The following is a 22,184-nucleotide window of genomic DNA, read 5'->3' as shown; positions in this document are numbered from 1 at the left end:
TGAATTTGAACATATCACTAAATTGATAAACTCTATGAGAATATTAAAAAAAAAATCAGTCAACTGGACTTCTTTCATGCTTTATTTTTTAAGACATTTCACTTCTTCACCAAGAGGCTTTCTCAAATCTGGAGAAGTTTAGAGAGCCTCTTGAAAATTGGATGAAATATCTTCAATAAGATAACAAAGTCCAGCTGACTGTCCAGATTTATTTTTCCTACCATTGCTTTGATGGAATCCAACTGGATGAATCTAGAAAGACTTTTTATCATGAGAAACAAATGTTCATAGTTTTACTTTCCCAACTTTCCTTTTGAAAAATACAGGTCCAAATCTACAAAATGTTCAAAACAGTTCCCATGTGCTTCTCGTAAAACCTTGTGCTATCCTAGGCACTTTACCATTGGGAGTGGGGTCATCTAGACCCACTAGACAGTGCTCTGAACCTTTTTTCTTCAATGATTTGTGATCTTCACTGGTGTCCATGGATTGCATGAAATCTTTCCACCTTTATCCACCTTTGTCATGGTAGGAATAACATGTCAATGTAAGGGTGAGGTCATCTAAGATAGCACAAGGGTTAAAAATCATGTGTAGATGTTGGGTCAGAGAAATTACTGTATTGTGCTTTTTCTTTTAACCGATATTTTTAAATTTCAGCTTTTATCTTCGCCCTCCAATTTCTGACTTTTTTTTATAACTTGTGAGCATGATTTCTTTTGAGACTGGACCATCTACTATCTATCTTTACACACCTTGAAGTAACTGCTAAGAGATAAAAGGCTGACATTTCCTTCTCTTTGCAACTGACCAACTTTAAAAGAAAACACTTTGCCTTAGCATGTAAACAAATAATATAAATTAGAATAAGCCACTTAAATAAATACATCAGAGGGACGGCTCATGTTGCCTGTGTTAGCGACAAAGTCAGAGAAGCCAGACTGAGATGGTTTGGACATGTTCAGAGGAGGGATAGTGGATATATTGGTAGAAGGATGTTGGAGATGGAGCTGCCTGGCAGGAGGGCAAGAGGATGGCCAAAGAGGAGATATATGGATGTCTTAACAGAGGACATGAAGTTGGCTAATGTTAGGGTAGAAGATGTTCATGATAGAGTGAGGTGGAAAACGATGATTCGCTGTGGCGACCACTGATGGGAAAAGCCGAAAGAGAAAGAAAGAATAAGCCACTAAAATCTTACCATTAGCCCAAAGAGACATATTATGTTCTTGGAATGAGTGGCCATTCATCTGCAATTTTTGAACTTCATTAAAGTTCAAAAATGTGGAAAGAGTGAAACTCTGCTGCTCTCTGCAGGAAAATCTAGGTACCTAGATATTTAGGAATCATGGTCTAACATGTGATGGTAAACATGTTAGAAAATAACAAATCACTAATACGAAATAAGAATTGGAAGAAACAAAAAAAAAATAGAAAAAAGGCACAAAAGAAACAACTCAAGGAGAAATGTATTAATGCCGGATAAAAAAATCAAACAAGTACGGGAGAGGTTTTAAAAATATGCTCATCAAGAAGTTTTTAGTGCGGCCAAAACTGCAAACCAGAGGTTTTCAAAAGACCTGAGGGCAGAACATGAAAAGTCGCAGACGGCAGCTGGATCCCAAAGCTCAAGAATCTTGAACAGAGACATTCCTGGAGGAAGAGGTTGAACATTTGAAGGAAGCTCACAAAAACCTCAGCTCCAAATCCGATGCCCAGATTTCAGCTATACCCAAAAGTAAGTGGAAATCCTATACCAAGAGCTCGAAAATCAAAGATCTCCTGCACAAGAACTTCAGTTCAAGCAGCAGATCATCAACAGCCTTAAAGAGGAGCAGGACGTTTCCCTCCACGCTGTATCCAAAGAGATCCTCCCCATGCGCGACCATTGCAGAGAGCTGTGTTTTCAGGCAGAGCTGAAAAATCAGAAGTTATTGTAAACAATTAAATTTATTAAAGTTAATTTAAATTAAACAAATTAAAAGTGTTTTAGTTCTAATTAGCAGACAGTAAAACAAAGTATGTGTGCAGCAACTTGTGCGATTGTTATTTTTAATGAGAACACCTTGCACTAAATCAAGGCATTTTCACTCTTAAAAAACTATGTGCAAAAATGCTTCCATATTTATGTCTTATGGTATATTTAATTGAAGAAGTACAGTGTTTTAGGTTCTTCATGTGTCAAAAAACATTATTTCTGCCCCCTCTGCTTCTGAAAAAAGAAATGTGTACCTTATTTGCCATGAAAAAATAACTGGAAACTGCTTCAGAAATGATTGATTACTAAGAGATGTCTCCTATAAACCTCTGCATAGAATTTATGATTGTTTTAATGGCAAGATATATTAAAGCAACTGATCCCTACTGTTTTTTCTGTAAAGAACACCCAAAAAGTATTTTTATTATTATTATTAATAATAATGATTGTTATTATTATTTTTATTAATGTAACGTACTAGGTTATTTATCATACAGTCAATACGTATGATATATGCCATCTCCTGTAACTGCGTTGATTTTGCAATTGAATAATAAAGTTAAATGGGGAAAAAAAGGTTACTTCCTGTTGGTATTATCGCGATACTACAGGCTCTCATTCGAGTACTGGAGGGATTTCTCGTTTACTTGCTGAGCAGCTGCTAGCACATTAGCAACATAACAAGAACTTATCAGTTCCCGACAGACATTTTATCGTAAATAAGCTAGTTCTGGGGTAAGTTGTTTAGTTTTTACCCGAAACTTTACAGAACCTTTTGGTACGATAAGCGAGCTAGGATCTCTTTAACCTTTGGACGTTTCCGTGTAGGTGTTTGTCTCATCATCATCATGCTACTTTAATTATCGTAACTGAAAAAACAGACAAACAAACAAAAAACTTTGAATTTTTTGATCTCGAATGTATTTTTAACATGTTTTTTTTAATATGCATTATGTTATTGTTCTCGTCGTTGAACTTGGTATGTGTTTCAATTTTAATTTATGTAAATTAAACTTTTTGTTTAAGCTTTTTATCAGTAAGTCTGGTGATTAATTGACATGTTGTTACTTTTTTGTGAATTATTTTAAGTCTTCCTGTGACAGCTGACGACTTGATCGCGTTTTTATTTATTTTTTAGTTAGATATTTGGCAAAATGGTTATAGTGTTTTGGCAACTTTTTTAAAAAGTTTTTATTAATAGATCTGCGTAATTGCAGAACAACTCCCTGGCAATACATGTCTTTAACACTCTTGGATCAAAACTGACAAACATAAGATGTATCAACTAGTTATAGCCACTTTTTAACTAACATCATGTACTACCTTAATTTGTAAATGTTTAAAGCAGTCGATTTCTTCTTTTTTATATTTTAGGATTGTTTTTCTTTTGAGTTTTTGTATAGTCTATCCATTAATCCTTTAGTACTTATGAGCAAGAACATGATCTATATGTCACATGGTGCTATAATGTGATATTTTGATGTTCTTGCTTGTGTCCTCCCAGCTCTTGTGTCTTTACTACAACACCAGTAAACCCAAAATGGACTTGGAAGATGACACAACCATTTTGAGCACCTTAAAATCTTTCAACACTTTCATCAGTCGTCCTGAGCGTCCACAGCTGCCGTCTGAGCGCTCAGCAGGCAGTGGAGTTCTTCAGAGTCAGTACAAACGCAGCATGGAGGTACAGATAAATCATTTGCTGTGAAAGCAAAATTCAGGAATTAACGACAACCATTCCATCTGACTATTTGCTTTCCCTCTGGCGCATTACTAGATTTTGGAAGCAGCAGAGAGGGTTCACTCTCAGAATCGCTTTCTGCAGTTGGACCAGGAGAAGAAACAGATGGAACTGAGCCACAAGAGAGCTCGTTTTGAGCTGGAGAAAGCGGCTTCCAACAGTGCACGAGACTTTGAGGTATAGTGCATATTCAGCCTTTTCACAGCCATATACAAATAGCATTTGATTATTTTGTGTTGTTATTTTGCAGCATGAGTTGGACAGAAACCAGGATCTTTTGGCCAGAGTTAAAAAGTTGGAAGGGAGGGAATTTGAAGCGGATAAAAACTTATCAGACCAGGTTGAGGAGAACCAAGTTCTCCGTAGGAATCTAGAGGCCGTGAACAAAAAGCTGGAGGAGCGAGACACCAAGCTGAATACGGCTAACAAGGTTCCCGCACAGACGCACACCTATCTGTCTCTTCAGGAATGTCTGTCATCTTACATTCAGTCCTTCTTGCAATCTGTTTCCAGACCATAACTTCTTTGAAAGATGAGCTCAGAGAGTTGAGGCAGAAAATTCAAAACCAAGACTTGGTGTTCTCAGCCCAAACCTTGGAAAAACAGGAGCTACAGGAACAGCTGGATCTGCAGCGCAGGTAAATCCCAACATTTATGATGGTTTTCTTCTTTTTGTTAGATTAATAAGATGTGTTATTGTGTTTTTTTTTTCAGGAAATATCAGGAAATCTCACAACTATGTCAAACTCTCCAAGCTGCCCAGTCTTTATGCTCAGAGCACATTATAAAAATAAAGGTAGCAATCACTTAAAAAATTTGTCGTAAAGATTAATATTACATTTTTCAAGTCTGGAGATGCAATAAATGCTGTTTGTTATTTTAAATCGTATCATTTGAATGAATCTAAATCAGTTTATGATGAAATGAAAGTACTGCATGCTTTGGTAGAAGGTTAAAGGAGCTTTTCTTTTTGGATTTCCCTCCGTCTGATCTTACAGGAGCTGGAGAGGCGTCTTATTCTGCAGGAACAAGACATGGCAATCGTGAAGACTATCAAGTCGGAGGCGGCGAAAGTTACAGATCTGGAAAAAGAGTTGAAGCGCCTTCGAGAAGAAAATTCTTTTCTGAGGTGGAAAAATTTATACGCTTATGATTTGTAGATGTTTAATTCATCATTTCTTTATTTTATTTTATTGTGCTCTTTTTTCTTTTCTTTTTTTGCAGATATAGCAATGTTTTATGAAAAAAAAATTAACAAAATAGACATGAGCCTGGATTACTAATGAATAATAATGAAGACAACCTCTCAACAAACAATAATTCCCCTGGGTTTTTTGGTTTGGGATTATTTCTCAGCAGGACAAAAAGATTCAGCTTTTATTTTAAGCTTGGATATCGCAGCTAAAATAACCAGTTTCTACAATGAATGCCATTCTCCTGTGGAAGTGTCAACACAATGTTTCAGTGTGAAAATGGCTGCAACAGTCACAGAAGCTAATGACAATGCTGACTGTCAATTGCCATGATAACTGATGTGAGAAAATCTAGTTTTCATTGACTGGATTTTAATAATCAGTTTTAGTTTTTTTTTTGTTTTTGTTAATATTTTCATCTAACTTTATTTTATCAGAAAATTCCACCAAATACCATTATGAAGGGAGAACAACAATCTGCTGATTTACCGCTATCATGTCTTTGTGTTTGCATGTTGCTGGGCAGATTACAGATGCTTTTCCGAATTCACTTATTTGTGGATTCTGTCAACATAGTTTCATTAATAAGTATTTTTAAAATATGTTTTTAATATTGCTAATTCACCCAAAAATATTTAAGTTAGATGTGTAAATAGAATAACATAACAAACTGGATTTTCAGCTGTTTGAATTTCTCTCTTTTAACTTCAAACTTGATTCCTTTCTGAAGATTTTTAATTATGTTAACATTTTGGTTTACTGTGGAAAACACTGCTAAGTTGCTGTGGAAGAAAAGGAGCAAAAATGTTATCCATTTATCAAATCAGTTTGATCTATAAAAAAGTTTTTTCATTCTTGAAATATCCAGTAACAGATTGATGATTGCTGAACCCTAAGCTTAGAGTGACTGTGTGGTTCTGCTGTGTTTCTATTTTGTCAGAGAGAGCAGAGAGAATTACAACCTGTTGAAAGAAGAAGCAGAAGGACTTCGTAAAAAACTGGAAAGGATGGAGAAAACCAAAGAAGAGCTCGTCAATGTGGAACTTGAAAAACAGGTGTGATATAACAACACAAATAGTGCCGATAAGGACACAACTATGCAACACAACATGCACAGTTTAGCTCAAACACAAAGTTTTGCCACCGCAAATCAAAAGTAAGTGATGGAGATAAATCCAGTATATCGGAGAAAGTTTATATTATGCTTTTGTAGTTTGGGCTTTTGATTGTTTTCATTTCCCTTAATGTTAATTGTACCTTTTGTTTTTAGCAGGTTTTCTAATAGCGAACATTTTTTATCATATTTTTATTTTTGTCTGCACAAGAAAAGGATAGAGCCGCATTCCAAACACAAACTCAGAACCCAAATGAAACGAGGAGCAACATTTTTTTGTGTGCATCAGTGGATGCAGACGACCTGCAGACACTTTCAAACCCTTTGAGTTTGTCACAAAAGCAGGAAGCCTCCATAAACCACATGAAGCTGTTGGTACTTCGGTGATCCTTCTTCTGGGTTTTGGTTCTTTAGAGCTCTACAGTTTAACTAAAAAGAAGAAAATTAAGTTATAATGAAAAGGTAAATAATAGGAACAACATCTGCTACATCACACAAATATGTGACACATGTCACACATTGCCGGCTCCGCCCCTGTTACGAAAGGCTTCCTGCACATTGAAGGCTACGCGCCGTCACATGATGCTACCTCCACCTCTGTCACAAAATGCTCGCTCTGCCGCTGTCATAGGTCGATAGCTCTGCCTCCCTCACAAAAGGCTGGCTCCGCCTCCCACACAAATAGTTGGCTCCACCTTCGTCAAAACGTGCAGGCTCCGCCCCATCGCAAATAGAAAAACTCTGCCTTTGTCACTATTAGTTGGCTCCGCCCACACCACAAAAATGCTGGCTACGTTACGCTTTGCTTGCTATGCCCCTGTCACAAAAGGTTTGCTCCGCCTTCACACATTAAATGCTCCGCCCCATCACAAAATTCTGGCTCCGCCTCAGTCACAAACAGATGGCTCCGCCCTATCAGACAAAGCAGGCATGGGGGACACTGTGGTCACACAGAGGCAGGTGTGTGATTACATCTAGAAAAGGTTGAGGGGTTAAATTTAGCCTTAACCAGGGCACTAAAACGGTTACTGGTAAGCTTAGCAGCAGCCAGAACCAGATATGGAGTTCATTTGGACTTAGAAAGGCAGAAGCCCAACCTCCTAAGAGGAAGGGAATGGAGGAGCCAAAGCTAAAATGAGGATGCCTGCAAGAGGTGTCTGAGGGTCTGGTCAGGGATGCAGACAGGCAGGTGGAGGAGGCTGAGGAAAAGGCAGGAAGCAAGGAGACTAACCTAATATCAAGGGTCCAACCCTCTGAGGAAGGTCAAAAGGAGAAGTTGGCAGAATCGGCTTAGTTGATGAAGATATTCCAACCAAGACTGCAGGGCTAAGAAGTTGACTTTGTGAATGGTGTTTATTTGTTACTTTTTAACTTATTGTTTATTTAATTCTTGGAGTGGTACAAAAATCATTTCACTGCTGCAAATGTGGATTGATTCTTATTTCACATTCAGAAGTACTGTAGTTTGGTTTGGTTAAGAAATTATTGCTCTAAAATTTCATTCTTCTTGCTGGGAAATAGGCTGAGAAATTGGTCTTAGATTTTAACTTGAGGAAACATGTAAGAACCCTGATCATAGACTTATTTTTCATAAACATGAAATGTTTTTTTGGATTTTAGCATCTGTGGTATTTTTACTGTAACAATCTTTTGTTACATGGCTCTTCAATGTATTTTGGTCTACGAAAAGCCTGGGCTAAAAAAATAATTACAAGTATTTAGTACTCCTTTAATGATAAGATTAAAACAAGGAAATCCTTTTTTGGATGACAATAACAAAACAAGAAAGAGACAATAAAGGTTATGAGCTGTAAAAAAATGTTGTAAAGATCTTTTTTGTTGTTGTTGCTGTGTTTTAATAATTCTTTTTTTATTTATTAGGCCTAATTCTCATTAAATCCTAAATTCAACAGTAACTAGGCTTAATTATTATTCTGTTTTCCCTTTCAGAGGTTGGTTGAAAAGCTCCAAGCTTGGGAGAACCTTGGGCAATCAACTGGACTCAACATAAGGTCAGTCACTGCCTGAAACCAAACCTTTTTTTTTATGTCAAATGAAATGCACAGTATGACCACCAGATGGCACTGCGATCTTTCTGATTCATGGGGGTAAAAATAGATAAAGAGCACTTTCTCTCTTTAGTCAGTTTGTAATGTCACCCAGGTACCAAAATTCAACATTTCAACAGGCACAGAGCTCACACATGCTGGATATGAGGAGGATTGGAGCTTTGGATTGGAACAGGACAGCCACTGAATTTAACACGCAGTAGAGGATTGAGTCTTGTTTCAATGGTGACACTTTAGAACAGGGGTGGGCAATTATTTTGACTCGTGGGCCACATAGGGTTCTAAAATTGGGTAGAATGGCCAGACCAGGAGCAGATGCGTGGAGTGAGAAAGAAATAACATGGAATCTGGATGAAAACATCTGGATTCAAATTATATTTTCAAACTTTTGTTCTCAATTTAGAGCCAATTGCACCAATGGCTTGATGTACCTTGTGTAAAACTTAGAGAAATGTTGTGTTTGAATGGTAGGAAGAATGAAAAACAACAAATCTTCCAACACCACATGGATGCTAGAGCAGAGTCCCCAAACTTTTTCTTGTGAGGGCCACAACAACTCTTTTTCTTTAAGCTTCTTTTATCTTTCTTTTATTGTAAAGCCCTAATATGCTTATAATTAAATAAATAACACTATTTATGAAATAAAACAAATGACCGAAAAACTTTCTGTGACAAAAAGTCAGGAAAAAATATGCTGATACATTAAAACGAAAAAAACAATAGTGGATCCTCTCCCGTCATTTTCTGCAGCTGTTGAGGGCTGCAGCTCCTCACACGCCTCACACGTTGCTCTAAAGCTGAGCAGCTGTGTCCTGCACGTCTGTTTCTCATCCAGTAATAATGAAAAAAGCAAATGTCTATGTCTTCTGCTGCAGCTACTCATATATCTGCGTTACCTTTTCACCAGTACAGAGTTCCATCATGTATTGCAGGAGTTATGTTCTAAAAATAACCGTGATCGGTGAAATCCACTGAGTCTGATTACAGATGTGTTATGGCAGTAAAACTCCTCACTGCCTAAATACCCTTTTCTCAGACAGGCATGAACATTTTCACCCTTTTTTCTCTTGTTTTAAATTTCAAACTTTCATAGAAATCAAGTCTAGACAAACAAAGATCTGATCGCGATCAAAGATTTCTGTAGATCTGAAGAGCTCTGCATTTCTGTACCGGAGACACGGCACGGAGGAGATTGATTGACAAGGTCTCCAGCCAATCAGGACACAGAACAGGGTGCGCTGTTTAAAAAAAAAAAAGTAGCATAATCACTCTAAAAGAACAAGCTAAACCGGGAACGATGAACTGCAACGTAGAAAGGGAAGACTATCTTCTCCTCTGTTTGACAGAGATTTTAGAAGGTTTCAGGTTAGAGCTCAGACTGCAGAAGGGTGGAGTAAAATGTTACATTCTAAATTATCATCTAATAGGACTTTGATTCAGGAATAAATTCAATATGAATGTATTTTTTTAAATTTCCATTTAAAAGTATTGTTATTTGGTAATAAAAAACAATTTTAACATAGCTAGGTAATTGATCATTGGAACTTTTAAAATAAGTATGATTTCTAAAACCTAAAAACTCTATAAAAACAGTTTACTGTAAATTAAATTCTGGATTTCATGAATCCACATTAGTGGAAAAAAATTGGTTTAATTTTAATAAACTGAAAAAAAAATCTTTTTTGTTTTTTTAGTTTTCTTTAGAAAAAAGATATATATTTTTTTTAACTAAGCCCTTGAGATTTAACTGTTTATGTCGCTGAGGATGAATTTAAAGACATTTGGGGCTGCATGGTGGCGCAGTGGTTAGCGATCTTGCCTCACAGCAAGAAGACAGAACCCCAACGGGGGACCTTTCTGTGTGGAGTTTGCATGTTCTCCCCGTGCATGCGTGGGTTTTCTCCAGGACTTCGGCTTCCTCCCACCGTTCAAAAACATGCTTATAGGTGAATTTGTGACTCTAAATTGTTTCTGGGTGTGGGATTTGTGGCCCTTCGACAGACTGGTGACCTGTCCAGGATGTCTCCTGCACTCTCCCATGAGTGGCCAGGATAGGCTCCAGCAGCTCCGTGACCCTTAAAGGGACAAAACTGGCTTAGACAATGAATGATTTTAAAAAAAAATGTTCTAAAACAATAAGAAAACACGCTGCATGTTTTTCTAGTAGAAGCAGATTGGAAGGCTTGCCAGCATTGCAAACCTGTGCAGACCAGCTCATGCGCCGTTTGTGTTAAACTCTGGCCATGGTGGTAAATGAACAGCAGATGGAGATACAGCCAGGCAGCCTATCTGCTGTGCTTTAAAGCATGTGAACTTAAGCAAAACAAGTGTTGCATATTCTTTTTTGGCCAGAAAGCAGCAGCAGCATTAGATGGAGGCACACATGACTAAACAAAGTGGAACCTGTCCAGACTGGGAACCAGTTAAATGTGAGACTCCGTACTTCATTTTCATGGCAGAAAGCATCTGGCTTTCCTTCTGTTTATCAAGCTGGCCAGGAAAACCACAGCCGTTTATCTAATACGCTGTAGTTTTTAGGATGCTGTTGCTTAGTGCAATTTACTACACTGTGTAGCTTTGAATGGTTATAAATGTGGTCATTCTGGTCCACATGTGGCCCTTTTTTATCAAAACTAAACAGATTAGTTTTCATTAAGGCATTTTTCATGGTAATTTCTTTTCTTGTAAAGAACAATTGTCTGACATGGCAACACTTGTTAAAGTGACACTTATTCAAACACCACAGAGGATAAAGGACTGTAACATTACATTTATTTCATAATACTCTTGCATTCTATTTTAATTAAAACATCCATCTTTTTTTCCCCTGTAATGTCGGCTTAAATCCAGCATGGCTGCCTGTCATTTGGGTTACACTGAGTTGACATTAACACTTTCTTGAGAGTTGAGTGTTCAGATGTCTGTCATTTATCGCAGGATTATTAGAAAAAAAAGTACTGCTGTGTGCCTCATTCTTAAAAATAACCCGCAATGGACGAAATCTGCAAAGCAGTTCTCTTAATTTTTACAATTATTATTGATGTTTTAAGGCAGCGGTCCCCAACCTTTATTGCGCCACGGACCAGTTTGACGTATAGCAAAATTCTCATGGACCGGTATATTATATGTGACGGACACACACTGCAGCAATGCTACAATAGAGGCACAGACACGTGATAAGACGTACTCTGCACTTTTATTTTGAAATGCAAAATATTGTACATCGCACAGGTGTAGTCATCCTCTCCCCTTCCCACACTCATGGTGCTAAAAAGAAGTAAACACAACAGGAAGAAATAACTAAGGGTGAAACAACATAACTGCCAGATGAAAGGAACACCCCGTGCTCAACCCTATTTTGACCAAAGCAGGCAAAGGGGATTATTTCCCACAATTCCCTCTGCTACCAGCTCCGAGAGTAACCCCTGGCTGCAGCCTGCAGAACTCCGACAGCAGACCAAGCGTGCACGTGACCGACACTACAGTGCAACAAAATAATGTGATATGACTTGCATGAAAACTGTGGTATTTTCTAAACATAACAATAAACACGAATTATGACATGAGCAACGTCCTCTCTGCCCCCTTGGCAAAGAAAGACGTTTGTTTTTTATTCATTTCGCTAGCTGGGTTTTATTTTAGCCGTGAAGAGCGAATTGGCCTACGTCAAGAGTGACAGACGGATGTCACAGAGAATCGGGCAGTTTTTCAAAATAAAACATATTTCAGATTACGAAATAAATAAAACGGAAGTAATGTAAATTATTTTATTTTTTCTGTGCGGCCCGGTACCACATGACCCACGGACCGGTACTGGTCTGCGGCCCGGAGGTTGGGGACTGCTGTTTTAAGGCTCACTACACAGTTTATACACTTTTCTCAGAACTTTTTCACAGTTTTCTCTCTTATTTAGACTCTTAGGGTGTATTCAGACTGGACACAGTTGGTTTGCTTAAAGTGAACCAGAGTTTGTTTCCCCTGATAATCCGGAATACATTTTCAGTCTGAATACATCTAAGTTGACTCTGGTCCGGGACCAGGAACCGCTTTGGGACTTATCTTTGGAGGTGGTCTCGGTTCATTTCCAATCAGACTGAGCTTCGGTTCCCTCTGAGATTCTTCAGTCTGAATACAATCCGTCCTCGTAGCGGAACTACTGGACCAAAATGGCCACCGATGTAAACAGAGTCGGAATGAAACAACATATGAGCCTCGGACAAATGTAAAGCAACGATTGTCGTGTTATCGAACAGAAAAAAGGCTCCAATGGTTTATTTGCTATATGTTTTTTTCAGCACACTTGAAAACGCTTCATACATGCTTTTCTGTGTGCCGTTACACGGTTAGTTTAAATTCAAGCAATCTGTCAGAAAAATGGAAGCAGGATTCTTGCTTAGCTAAATTAATTTTTGTTCATTTCTTTTTCTCTTTGCAATTCTGGAAAATATTTCTCAGAACTTTGAAATACATATGCTCTAGGTGAGACAATAATAAGTTTTCTCCTACCAGAATTATCTTTGGTTGAAAGGTTTTTTATCCTCTTCTTCTTTTGATTTCTGTTTTTATCATTTAACAAGAACAAATCTTTATTACTGCTGTTTTTTTATGTAATAAATGTTTCAAATTTGAGTAGCTTTTATTTCTAGTTTTTCCTGCACACTATTCTGCCTTTTTCTGAATGTGTGATGTTGGGTCAGGTATGTAAATATTTCAGAAAACATAAAAATTGGATGGAACATGAGGTTTGCCGACAGATGGCTTCAGGTTCAAAGCTTCAAAATGTGGGGGAAGGAGCCGGTGTTTGTTTGAAGAACATGAACTGTGGGAAGTGTGAGTCTGTCCTTTTGGTTTTTGAATGTTTTATAAAATTCCACCCACAACGTCTTAACAATTCTGTGTGTGTTTCCCCCATTTTTTAAAACTTAATTTAATTTTTTTATTACAGGGGAAAAAAATCTAATCATGATCTTATGTCATTTTCAGATTCAGCTGAGGTGACTGGTTTATAAAAACAAAATTGGAGCACGTGTTGGAAACTCACTTGTTTCATGTTTTGATCATCTTATTTATTGAGGAGTTTGGATGTTCTTCCCGTGTGTGTGGGTTTTTTTTTTTCCTGGAACTCCGACTTCCTCCCACAGTCCAAAAACGGGCTTTATAGCTTGATTGATGACTCTAAATTGTCCTAAGGAGGAAATGTGAGTGTGTTCATTAGGCTTGGGCGGTATTCAAATTTTAATACGGTCAATCTTCCTCCACGTTTTCCTGCCGTCTACAGTATTACCCTGATTAATTAATAACTTTGTAAGCACCACTTAAGCTACCAAACGGCTGGGTTTGCCTCCACCGAACCTAACGATTCCAAACACAATCATTGAAACAACACCAACATGAAATGGTTGGATTAAGCATTTGTATTTTAAAGTCATGCAACAAATATATTGGACAAGTAAATGGCATCAAATCAACAAAGCATTAACAGGAATTTTCTGGCACTCTCTGAGCCATTTTTAACACTGATTAACACCAATTGATTAAATTAAACAACAGACTTAACCTGAAATAGCAGCATTTTGATATAAAAGGCAAATAAAGGCCCCATAAACCTTGAATGGGAAATGTTTTTTTAAACCACAGCCAATCTAAAGATTTTTCGCCAGAAAAACAGGCATATTTACTTTGTCTGGCACGTTGCTGAAAACGCGCTCGGGTGAACAGCTTGTAACGCAGACACACACAAGTACTTGATGGAGCCTGATGGAGCAGCATTGCTCCATCAGGGAAGAGGGAGTTCTCCCAAACTGTGGAAGTTGTTCTTTTTTGACACCAAGTCACCTCGTGCCCAACTTGCCATCTTTCTTCCCTTCGCTCACTGGAGCGCCTGTCTCTCTTCTGAGCTGATGTCACATGATGATGATACTCCCCAGTAGACTTTTTCACATTCAAGTATTTATTTTGAAGTGAAAATTTAAACCACAATAAGTAGCAGTGAGCATACAATCAGTTTTAGTTAATAAATTGTTTTTATTAAAAAAAAATTAATAAGGCAATGTTTTTTCAAGACTTTTGAAAATGATAGTTTATTTTTAGACACAGACGGTGTATGGTATTACCGTAATAAAAACACAAGCCTAGTGTTCATAAACAGGCGACCACCGTTTACTCCGCCTTCACCAAACAGTAACCAGGATAGGCTCCAGCAACCTTGTAACCCCAAAAGAAAGATGGAAGTTTAATAAACGTCAATATTAGTAAGTCTCAATCTACATGTGCATATAAATAGACTAAACTTCTATTCAAAATTCTCATTGTTTTGTGTATCTTTTCACTCTGAGTGTCCTATGATTCACTAGTCATCTCTCTTTTAACTAATCACTCAGAACTTTGAGTGGACTAATGTGGATTTGGAAATAGATTGATGGTGACGTGTCATCTTCTTAGTTTTGAAAGCAAATTAATGTGGCAATGGACCACTTGGTACCAAATGGTCATGTCATCACAGGCGAGGGTGCTGTGGCATAAATCATTTAAACAGATCCGTTTACAGGTTTTTCTATCCTTTTGTGTTGTTGTTTACCTGTTGGCTGTTTGTGCGTTTGGTAACCAGCGAGTCTCTCCGAGTGACACAGTTTGTTTTGGAGCCTTCTGTTGATTATTTCATTTCATTTCCTATTTTCCAGCTGGTTGTCAAACAAAAGAATATGGAAACAATGTTTATTTGTTCTTCTCCCATCTTTTTTTTGTCCTGCCTGCTCTCTCATTTATATTGATTTTTCATTGTGTGTGTGTGTGTGTGCTAACTAATCTGTGCTGTTGGTGTCTGCAGGAAACCGGAGGATCTATCCAGGGAGGTGATTCAGATTCAGCAGAGAGAAATTGCCCTGAAAGAGCAGAACTACACACTCAACAGCCGGTGGGACACACTGTTTGCTTGGCGCCCCCTTCTTCTCTTTCCATCAGACGCTTTCTTATTCCTCCCTTAATGCATGCTTCTTTCCCTTATGTATCTACTAAAGTGGATCTCTGAGAAGTCCTTAATTGTCACAAAGTTAATTAAACTGGACCGGATTTTGATAGCACTCCTGACAATAGTCATTGGCGCTGCATTTTGTGTGTGTGTGTGTGTGTGTGCGCGCATAAGCTTGTGAGTGGAATAGAGGGAATTCACTAATTAAACTTGCCCTGTTCAAACTGAGGTGATGTTTGTTGGTGATGCCTGTGCTGCTATGTTCACGCTGCAGTTCAGTCCAACTAAGAACGCGTTCATTAGTTACCGTTTGCTAAGCATTTTTGGCTGCTTCTAAAATATTAGAAGGCGCTAAACGGGGAAATTATTAATGTGAGACTGTAGGAAGTATTTTAACCGTCTTGTAGAACCATTGGGATGGTATTATATAGGAAGTATTCAGAATTGACAACAGATTATGTTTTGAAATTGTCTACATATCTGGTTCGAATTGATCTGCTTTTCTTTCTGCGTCTTCTTTCTGTTCTTTTGCGTACTCGCTTACACGTAGTTAATGACCTTTTTTCCCCCCTTGATCTGGCAGTGTGAGGAGCGTGGAGCGTTTGCAGTCTGAGCTCCGTGCAGAATTAACCCAGCAGTGCACCAAGACTATGGAGGAGCAGAAGAAGAGAGAGGCGCAGGACGCTCTGGTCCGCCGCCTGCAGAAGCGAGTTCTGCTTTTAACTAAGGTATTTGTTCCCAAAACAAGACCCACTCCGTTCATCTTTTGGTCTATTTTCAAAGCGTTCCCGGTGGTCTTTTAATGTTGATAATGTGTCTCTTGTGTTTAGCCAGAGTCAAAGAACCTGTGTCATTTCCTAGAACATAGTTTCTGCAGAGCAGCAGTAGTTCATTGGAAATTCATCTCCAAGTTGTGGGTGGAGCAACCCCTCCCCCCTTCTCCTCCCTGTTGCTGAGAGCTGTCTGTTCATATGCACTCCCACTAGCTTACAGCACCTTACAGGCCTTAGCTTTGTCTGCTCCTGATTCTCAGTGATTTGTAAAAAGCAATAATTAGAAATTCAATTTTGAGCTTAATTTTCTTTAGACACCATAAATCTTCATTAGTAGTGTTTATCGTTTTTATTAGAGGCAGGCGTTTATTGGAGAGCGCTGTTCATTCCATCACAGACTGAACAGTGGTGGGTAACAGGTTCGTTTTGCGGTGAAAGTCAGCCATAAAATGCAGACACCACCACCAGAGGAACATTTCATTGTTTACTGAAATGAGAACATTGTTTTATGTTCTGATTAGCACTGGCTGTGAAGATTTCTTTTCTCTTTGAAGCATCAACATCCGTATCAAAAATCCTCTTCGCTTTCATGCTGATTATTTTCCTGGAGACACGCGCACCTTTCTGTCTTTGCTCAATAATCCATGTTAAAAGCAGTTCTTGTAATTCCTTGCTCGCTTTCTTTGCACCTCCACCTGGAAATTGGTTTGCTTGTTTCGCGGCCGTCTTCTCAATATCGTCCATCTGCTTCTGCCATTCTCTGAAACATTTAGAATCCACCCTAAAAATGTTGTGCAGATGCCTCACCAGCCACTGCACCAAGTTCAAACTCTTAAAATAGAACGCTACACCGGCTCACACTACCACAGACACCCGGCATCTGCACAACTGGTGTTCTAAGTGTTCTTAAAGGAGCCCTGCTACTATTAGAGACCGGCGTCTAAAGTAACAAGCACCTGTTACATTCTGCGTTTATTGGAGTTTGGCATCAAGTAGAGACAGGCCACTATTGGAAGATGTACAGTGTGTACTCCATCATCAAAAATTGTCATGTTAAAAACGCCACGGGCGGTTGGGGTGCAGCGGTAGGGTTGCGATTGCTCGCGGCCCGCCTATATGACAAAGTGTCCTTGGACTCTGAACCCCACCTTGCCTCTGGTGGAAGGTTGGCGCCAGAGTTTGTGAACGGGACTGTAACTGTATAGCACTTTGAGCCTTACAAGTGTTCGCCATTTTACCATTTTCTTCAGAGTGGGTCTTTAAAGACCCATACTGGAGACGTGGATCTCAGGATGAACATAGAAATGCTCTTTTTGTTTTTCTTGGCTTCTTTTGGCCATGATGGTCATGTGACTCCTTTCTGGGTTGTTTACTTTTCCTTGTTCTGCAGCACATGACTTGATCTATCATGCAGGATTTCTTGTGAGTCAAATTTAAAAATTTTTTACTCATACAAACAAACATGACAAAATCCTAATTTATTGATTCAATTTTCCTTAGAAGCTGACACAGTTTTTAATGTACAAAAAGTTTTGCTGGACAACAAAAAGTGCAGTTCAACATCGCCCATTCCAGCTTTATTTATTTTTAAAGCTTTGGTTTTTTCCTTCTTTTTAAGCTTAGACTGTTTTATTTGCTTGGTTTCTACACTATTTTTATCAGAATTCTCAGCTGTATCTAGAATATTAATGCTTTTCACTCAACCAAATCCCCATCTGTCCAAGTGGTTTTAGTCTTTTATTCATCACTTTTTTTCATTCATTTTAGATCATTTTAAGGAAACTGCAGCACTCTAATGGACTGACGGTGGTGTGCCTTAGGGCACATTTTTATTTATTTTATTATTATTTATTGTTTTATTAAATTTGAATAGATTTCCTACCTGACTTAAAGTAGCCTTTTTAGTCTGTTTCCTAACAACTTTAATTTATGATGGAAGCTTTACACCTACACACTAAAAAGTGTGTTGAGCTCTCTTGTGATTTTTTTTTTTTGTTCCTTTTTTTTCATTTATCTAGATCATTGTGCCGTTAGTCTGACACGAAATATTACTTTGAGCTGTAAAAGTGTCTTTGAGTTCCTCTAAAACCAGAGTTTAGAATTCCAGTTTTCTTTGCAAACATAACAAAAATCCTGTTTTTGCTGTAAAAAGTAAAAAAACCTGTCATGTTTTCTTTTTTATTTATACTTCTTGATTTAGTAAGCAAGGATTTCTAAAAGCCTAAGCTAAAGCCTCAGTCGCATGCACCCGGACGGGGGTTGACCTGTATGGATGCAGTGGGTTTTTGGGTTGTCCGGCCCGTGGAAAGTCGTAGACAAGAGGGGATGGGATGCCTTTTAAGGTCAGCACAGGTGTGTCTTGCATTTCCCATAAGGCTTGTGTGGCCACCCGAAGGGATGCAATAAAAATGGAACGTAGCTTCATTGAGCATGTGGTAAGTGTACCGTGAAGTATTTGTAAGGATAATTTAAGTTGCACACTCTCATATGACGCACAGCTGATGCTGTCGTTATGGTGTCCTTGATTCAGTAGTAAGATGCAAGGAGTGGCTCCTTCCTGACCGGTCTCAAATGCTGCACATATGGGGAGTGCAGGTGATGCATAAATGCCCGTAGGACGCCGGTAGGATGTCCACACAAACTGCACTGTCTAATTTCCTAATTACTAACAGTCACATTGTAAGCAATGGGAGTGCAATGAATGTGCACTAATCACTAGATCCCTTGAACAGCACTAACGGGCTCCTTGTGATGTGAGCCGAGCTTGAGGTGGTTAGAAAATAAAGACAAATCTATAGGATGCGCCTGTGTCTCACCTACTTTAACCCTGCTTACCCGTGTGTGTTGTTTAAGTGTTTACTACAACATGTTGCCTCTAGTATGCCCGTAGGAGACATTTGCATGGACCTTTTACAATCTATGGGCTCAATGACGCCCTTAAAATGTTCCACAGGCCACCTGCATGGCCTGGACAGGTTAGCCACCTGCAGCAGCCCACTTCCCCCTATAAGGGCAGTTGGGACTAAGGAATAAAATAGAAATGTTTTGTGTTCACTTTTAATGCGTGTCTGGGACTGAAGGGATGCTGCATCATCAAAGTGTTAATTGTTAACCCCTCGTGAATTCATTAATACTGTAGATGAGATCTCAAAGAAAGCAGGATCTCTTTTGTTTGTTTGATGTTTTGGAGCATTAAGGTATGTGGTAGTTTATGTTATGTGCATTGATTTTAATGTTGCACTAATATTAAATAGATTTACAACCATTTTCAAAAATGTAATTAATAGGAAGTTTTTTTTGCAAACGATTTAATTTAAAACCATTTTAAATCATTTTTGCAAATGATTTAAAATGGTTTTTCAGTTAACTCTCGATTAGATGACCCAGCAAAGTAGTGTTAAGGTCAGTATTTTCTGTTTGGACTGATTGAGCAATGCTTTTTAGGCAGAATGGATTAGTGCCAAACTTCATTTGTCCTCTTACACACTTGAGCAAAAAACCAGACGCTGTATTTTAGGGGAAACTTCTAATAGCAGCTGTCAAAGATGACACAGAGGAAGAGAAATGGTTGGACTTGTTTCATAGGAACAGAACTTGGGCACCGTCCAGCTTTTGGCTGCTTTCATACTTTCCATGCTTTGCTGGGTAAAGTGAATTATACAGTCAGAAAACTATGTAGCGTTTCTTCCACCTCTATTAAATCTTTGTACCGTAGTTTTTCTAGGCTTTTTTTTATCACTTGTAAGTTCAATAAGTTAGTGTTCTAATGTCTGTGTAAACGTCTGATAAGGAAAACAGGACTGTTTATCATTTAACGTCTTTTTTAATTGTCTAAATTCTGTAAATCACTCTTAATTGATTTGAAGAAGTCAAATATAACCATCCTAATGGCTAAAGCTGAGCTAATGGGGAATTTTGCAAGATAGTAACTCAAAGACAGACTTGTTACAGCCGAGGTCTGCAGAAGAGCATCTCTTAATGCACAACACATCCAACCTGGGCCAGCTGTAGAATAACACACTGGGTCCCACTGCTATCAGCTAAGAACAAGAAACGTAGGCTACAAGCCGCACAAAATTGGACAATAGAAGATTGAAAAAACGTCGCCTGGTCTAATGAGTCTCCATTTTTGCTGCGACACTCGGATGGTAGGGTCAGAATTTGGTGTTACAAACATGAAAGCATGGATCCATTCTGCCTTGTACCAATAGTTTAAGCTGGTGGTGTAATGGGGATCTTTTCTTTGCACACTTTGGCCCCATAGAACCACTTGAGCGTGGTTACAATGGTGCAGTATAGCTGATCATTTACAGCTGTTGAGGACACCTGTAAAGTGTAACTAAAGCCACTAGGAGATAGTATAGTCAGCAGGTTTTTGCCAACATCTACTCCAAGGGAACTCTATTGAACCAACAATCTAAGCCACACACAGGCGACTGTCAAATGGTTGGTACTCAGAATCTATGCTTTAAAAAAACAATAAAATAATATAAATCCAAGGATGTGGTCGGCTTGCATGCAAAGGGATCTGGATATACCACTTTTATCAGTTTATCAGTCACTATCCTCTTGCATTGGAAAGTCATTTGCTTTTCAGCCTGCACACACTGTATGTAATGTTTATTTATAGTTTTTTTTTGGGGGGGGGCTGTTGACCCGTTAAAAGCACATCTGCACCTAAACAACCACTGAAACAAATGTGATTTTAAAAGAAAAAAAGATGGTGAAAACAGTAATGACAGTTTTATCACTCTGTCCTCCAGCTCCCTGCCTGTTTTTAAACCCCTAAATTTTTTTTATATCAGTGAAAGGAGGCAGATTTTTGATTAAGATTGAGCACTTTTTCTTTTCACATTAATAGCCAGGGAGTGGCCTGTGGGTCTGCTGGTTAGTATTTAAAGCAAACACTGACCTCTAAATGAAATGTTCTTCTTTTGTCTAGTATTTTTGAGAGGCCCTCACTCCTCACTGGCTGCATAGACAGTGGTGCGGTGATGGGTTGTCTAAAAGGTAATGGCGATCTGGTCAGTGGAGGCACCATCTTCCAACTAGAAGTTGATATAGTTAGTCCCAGGTCTGCCTCTTTCATTAAAATGTCACCATGATCATCTCTGTAGCATCTTTTTGAAAAGGGAGCATCTCTTTTGTAGATTTCTTTGCTCTGTGGGAGTGTGTTTTCCTTAAGGACTGTCAATTGTAGACAAAGTAGGTGATAAAGAGGGATGACAACAATTGACAACAATTTTGTAGTTCCTCTCGAATCTCCTGCAGTAAAAGAGATGAGCCTTTTTAATTCAATACGTCTAAAAAATGAGCTAAAAATGAGACCAATTCTCCCATTTCTTTTTAAAGGTTGTTCTGTTACTTAGGGGTCAACACTGATTGTTATGATCAGGATTTGTTTTCAGATTGCAACTTTCTTTAATCGTCAGAGGGGAGTTGTAGCTCATTAAATGAAGTATCAAAGATTTAAGACATAACTTTAAGGATGGGTCTATTTAGTAATCAGCATACACAACAAGCTTTTTATCAGGAGTGGTATTTAGTGGTGCTGTTCATTACCTTACTTGAACATTAATTTCAAACGCATTCCAAATCATCTATGGTAATGATTGATGATTGCGTTTTCAATGGTCCTCAAAACTCAAGAATCTTTGTAAACAGTGTGGCTTTAGGAGGGGTTTTTATGAAAGCCTGATTGCCTGAAAATGCCCCCTGCTTTTTTTTTTTCCTGCTTTCTTATCTCTGGATCTGAATGAGTGTAGATAAAAGTAAAAGTTTGAGTTTTCCTATCTTATATAGCATTTTCTGCTTTCAGGAGTGCCAAATCTGTGGATTACTGTCTATTAAAAAAAATTGAAGGGCGGATTGTTTTTGACATGTAAGGGGAAAATATGAAGTTACCTTTACAGCCCTTTCTCTCTATTGACACTTGACATTGATTATAACTAGTCAGCTCTAAGTGCAGTCTGATTATTTAAAGTCACAATGGCAGAAGTGGGTCTTTCTGATAACAACATTCCTTGAAATCTGAAATTACGGCTCACAAAGACGTTGGGAGATCTTAAAATTATTTGACTTGCTCTCAAGCAATCACTTTAATTTCTTTCAACTGTTTGTGTTCCACGGATTTATTAACCTTGATTTGCTTGAGAAAACCGTAAAAACATGCATGTTAGAGAATATGCAGACATAAGCATCAAACCACTCACAGCAACTGGAAAGACACAGACTGTCAGACTTGTGAGCTATTTGCAGATTGTATGTCAGTGTGAGTGGCAGTTGCTCTTGACTCTGCTACTGTAAAAGCAGAAAAAAAATCTTTGAATTTTAAATCAGTCATCACTTC

At 38.3% G+C, this 22,184-nt stretch overlaps 1 protein-coding gene across 1 annotated transcript in view; it reads left to right on the top strand.

Annotated features, from left to right (window-relative positions):
* The first annotated feature begins 2,543 nt into the window (after positions 1-2,543).
* mad1l1 (mitotic arrest deficient 1 like 1) overlaps positions 2,544-22,184 on the top strand; it is a 67,193-nt gene continuing 47,552 nt past the window's right edge. The window contains exons 1-11 of the mRNA XM_011477875.4: positions 2,544-2,713; positions 3,483-3,662; positions 3,756-3,896; positions 3,970-4,149; positions 4,233-4,357; positions 4,434-4,515; positions 4,718-4,848; positions 5,853-5,967; positions 7,977-8,038; positions 14,922-15,008; positions 15,646-15,790. Of these exons, the coding sequence (XP_011476177.1) occupies positions 3,519-3,662; positions 3,756-3,896; positions 3,970-4,149; positions 4,233-4,357; positions 4,434-4,515; positions 4,718-4,848; positions 5,853-5,967; positions 7,977-8,038; positions 14,922-15,008; positions 15,646-15,790 (1,212 nt within the window). The 5' untranslated portion in view covers positions 2,544-2,713; positions 3,483-3,518. The remainder of the gene's footprint in view (positions 2,714-3,482; positions 3,663-3,755; positions 3,897-3,969; positions 4,150-4,232; positions 4,358-4,433; positions 4,516-4,717; positions 4,849-5,852; positions 5,968-7,976; positions 8,039-14,921; positions 15,009-15,645; positions 15,791-22,184) is intronic.

This window comes from Oryzias latipes, chromosome 1 (assembly GCF_053564925.1).
Source record: "Oryzias latipes strain Hd-rR chromosome 1, Olatipes_Hd-rR_3.1".
In the NCBI taxonomy this organism is placed as follows: Eukaryota; Metazoa; Chordata; class Actinopteri; order Beloniformes; family Adrianichthyidae; genus Oryzias; species Oryzias latipes.
Note: the sequence above shows the minus strand (reverse complement) of the source record. Positions and strands in the feature narration are given on the sequence as shown.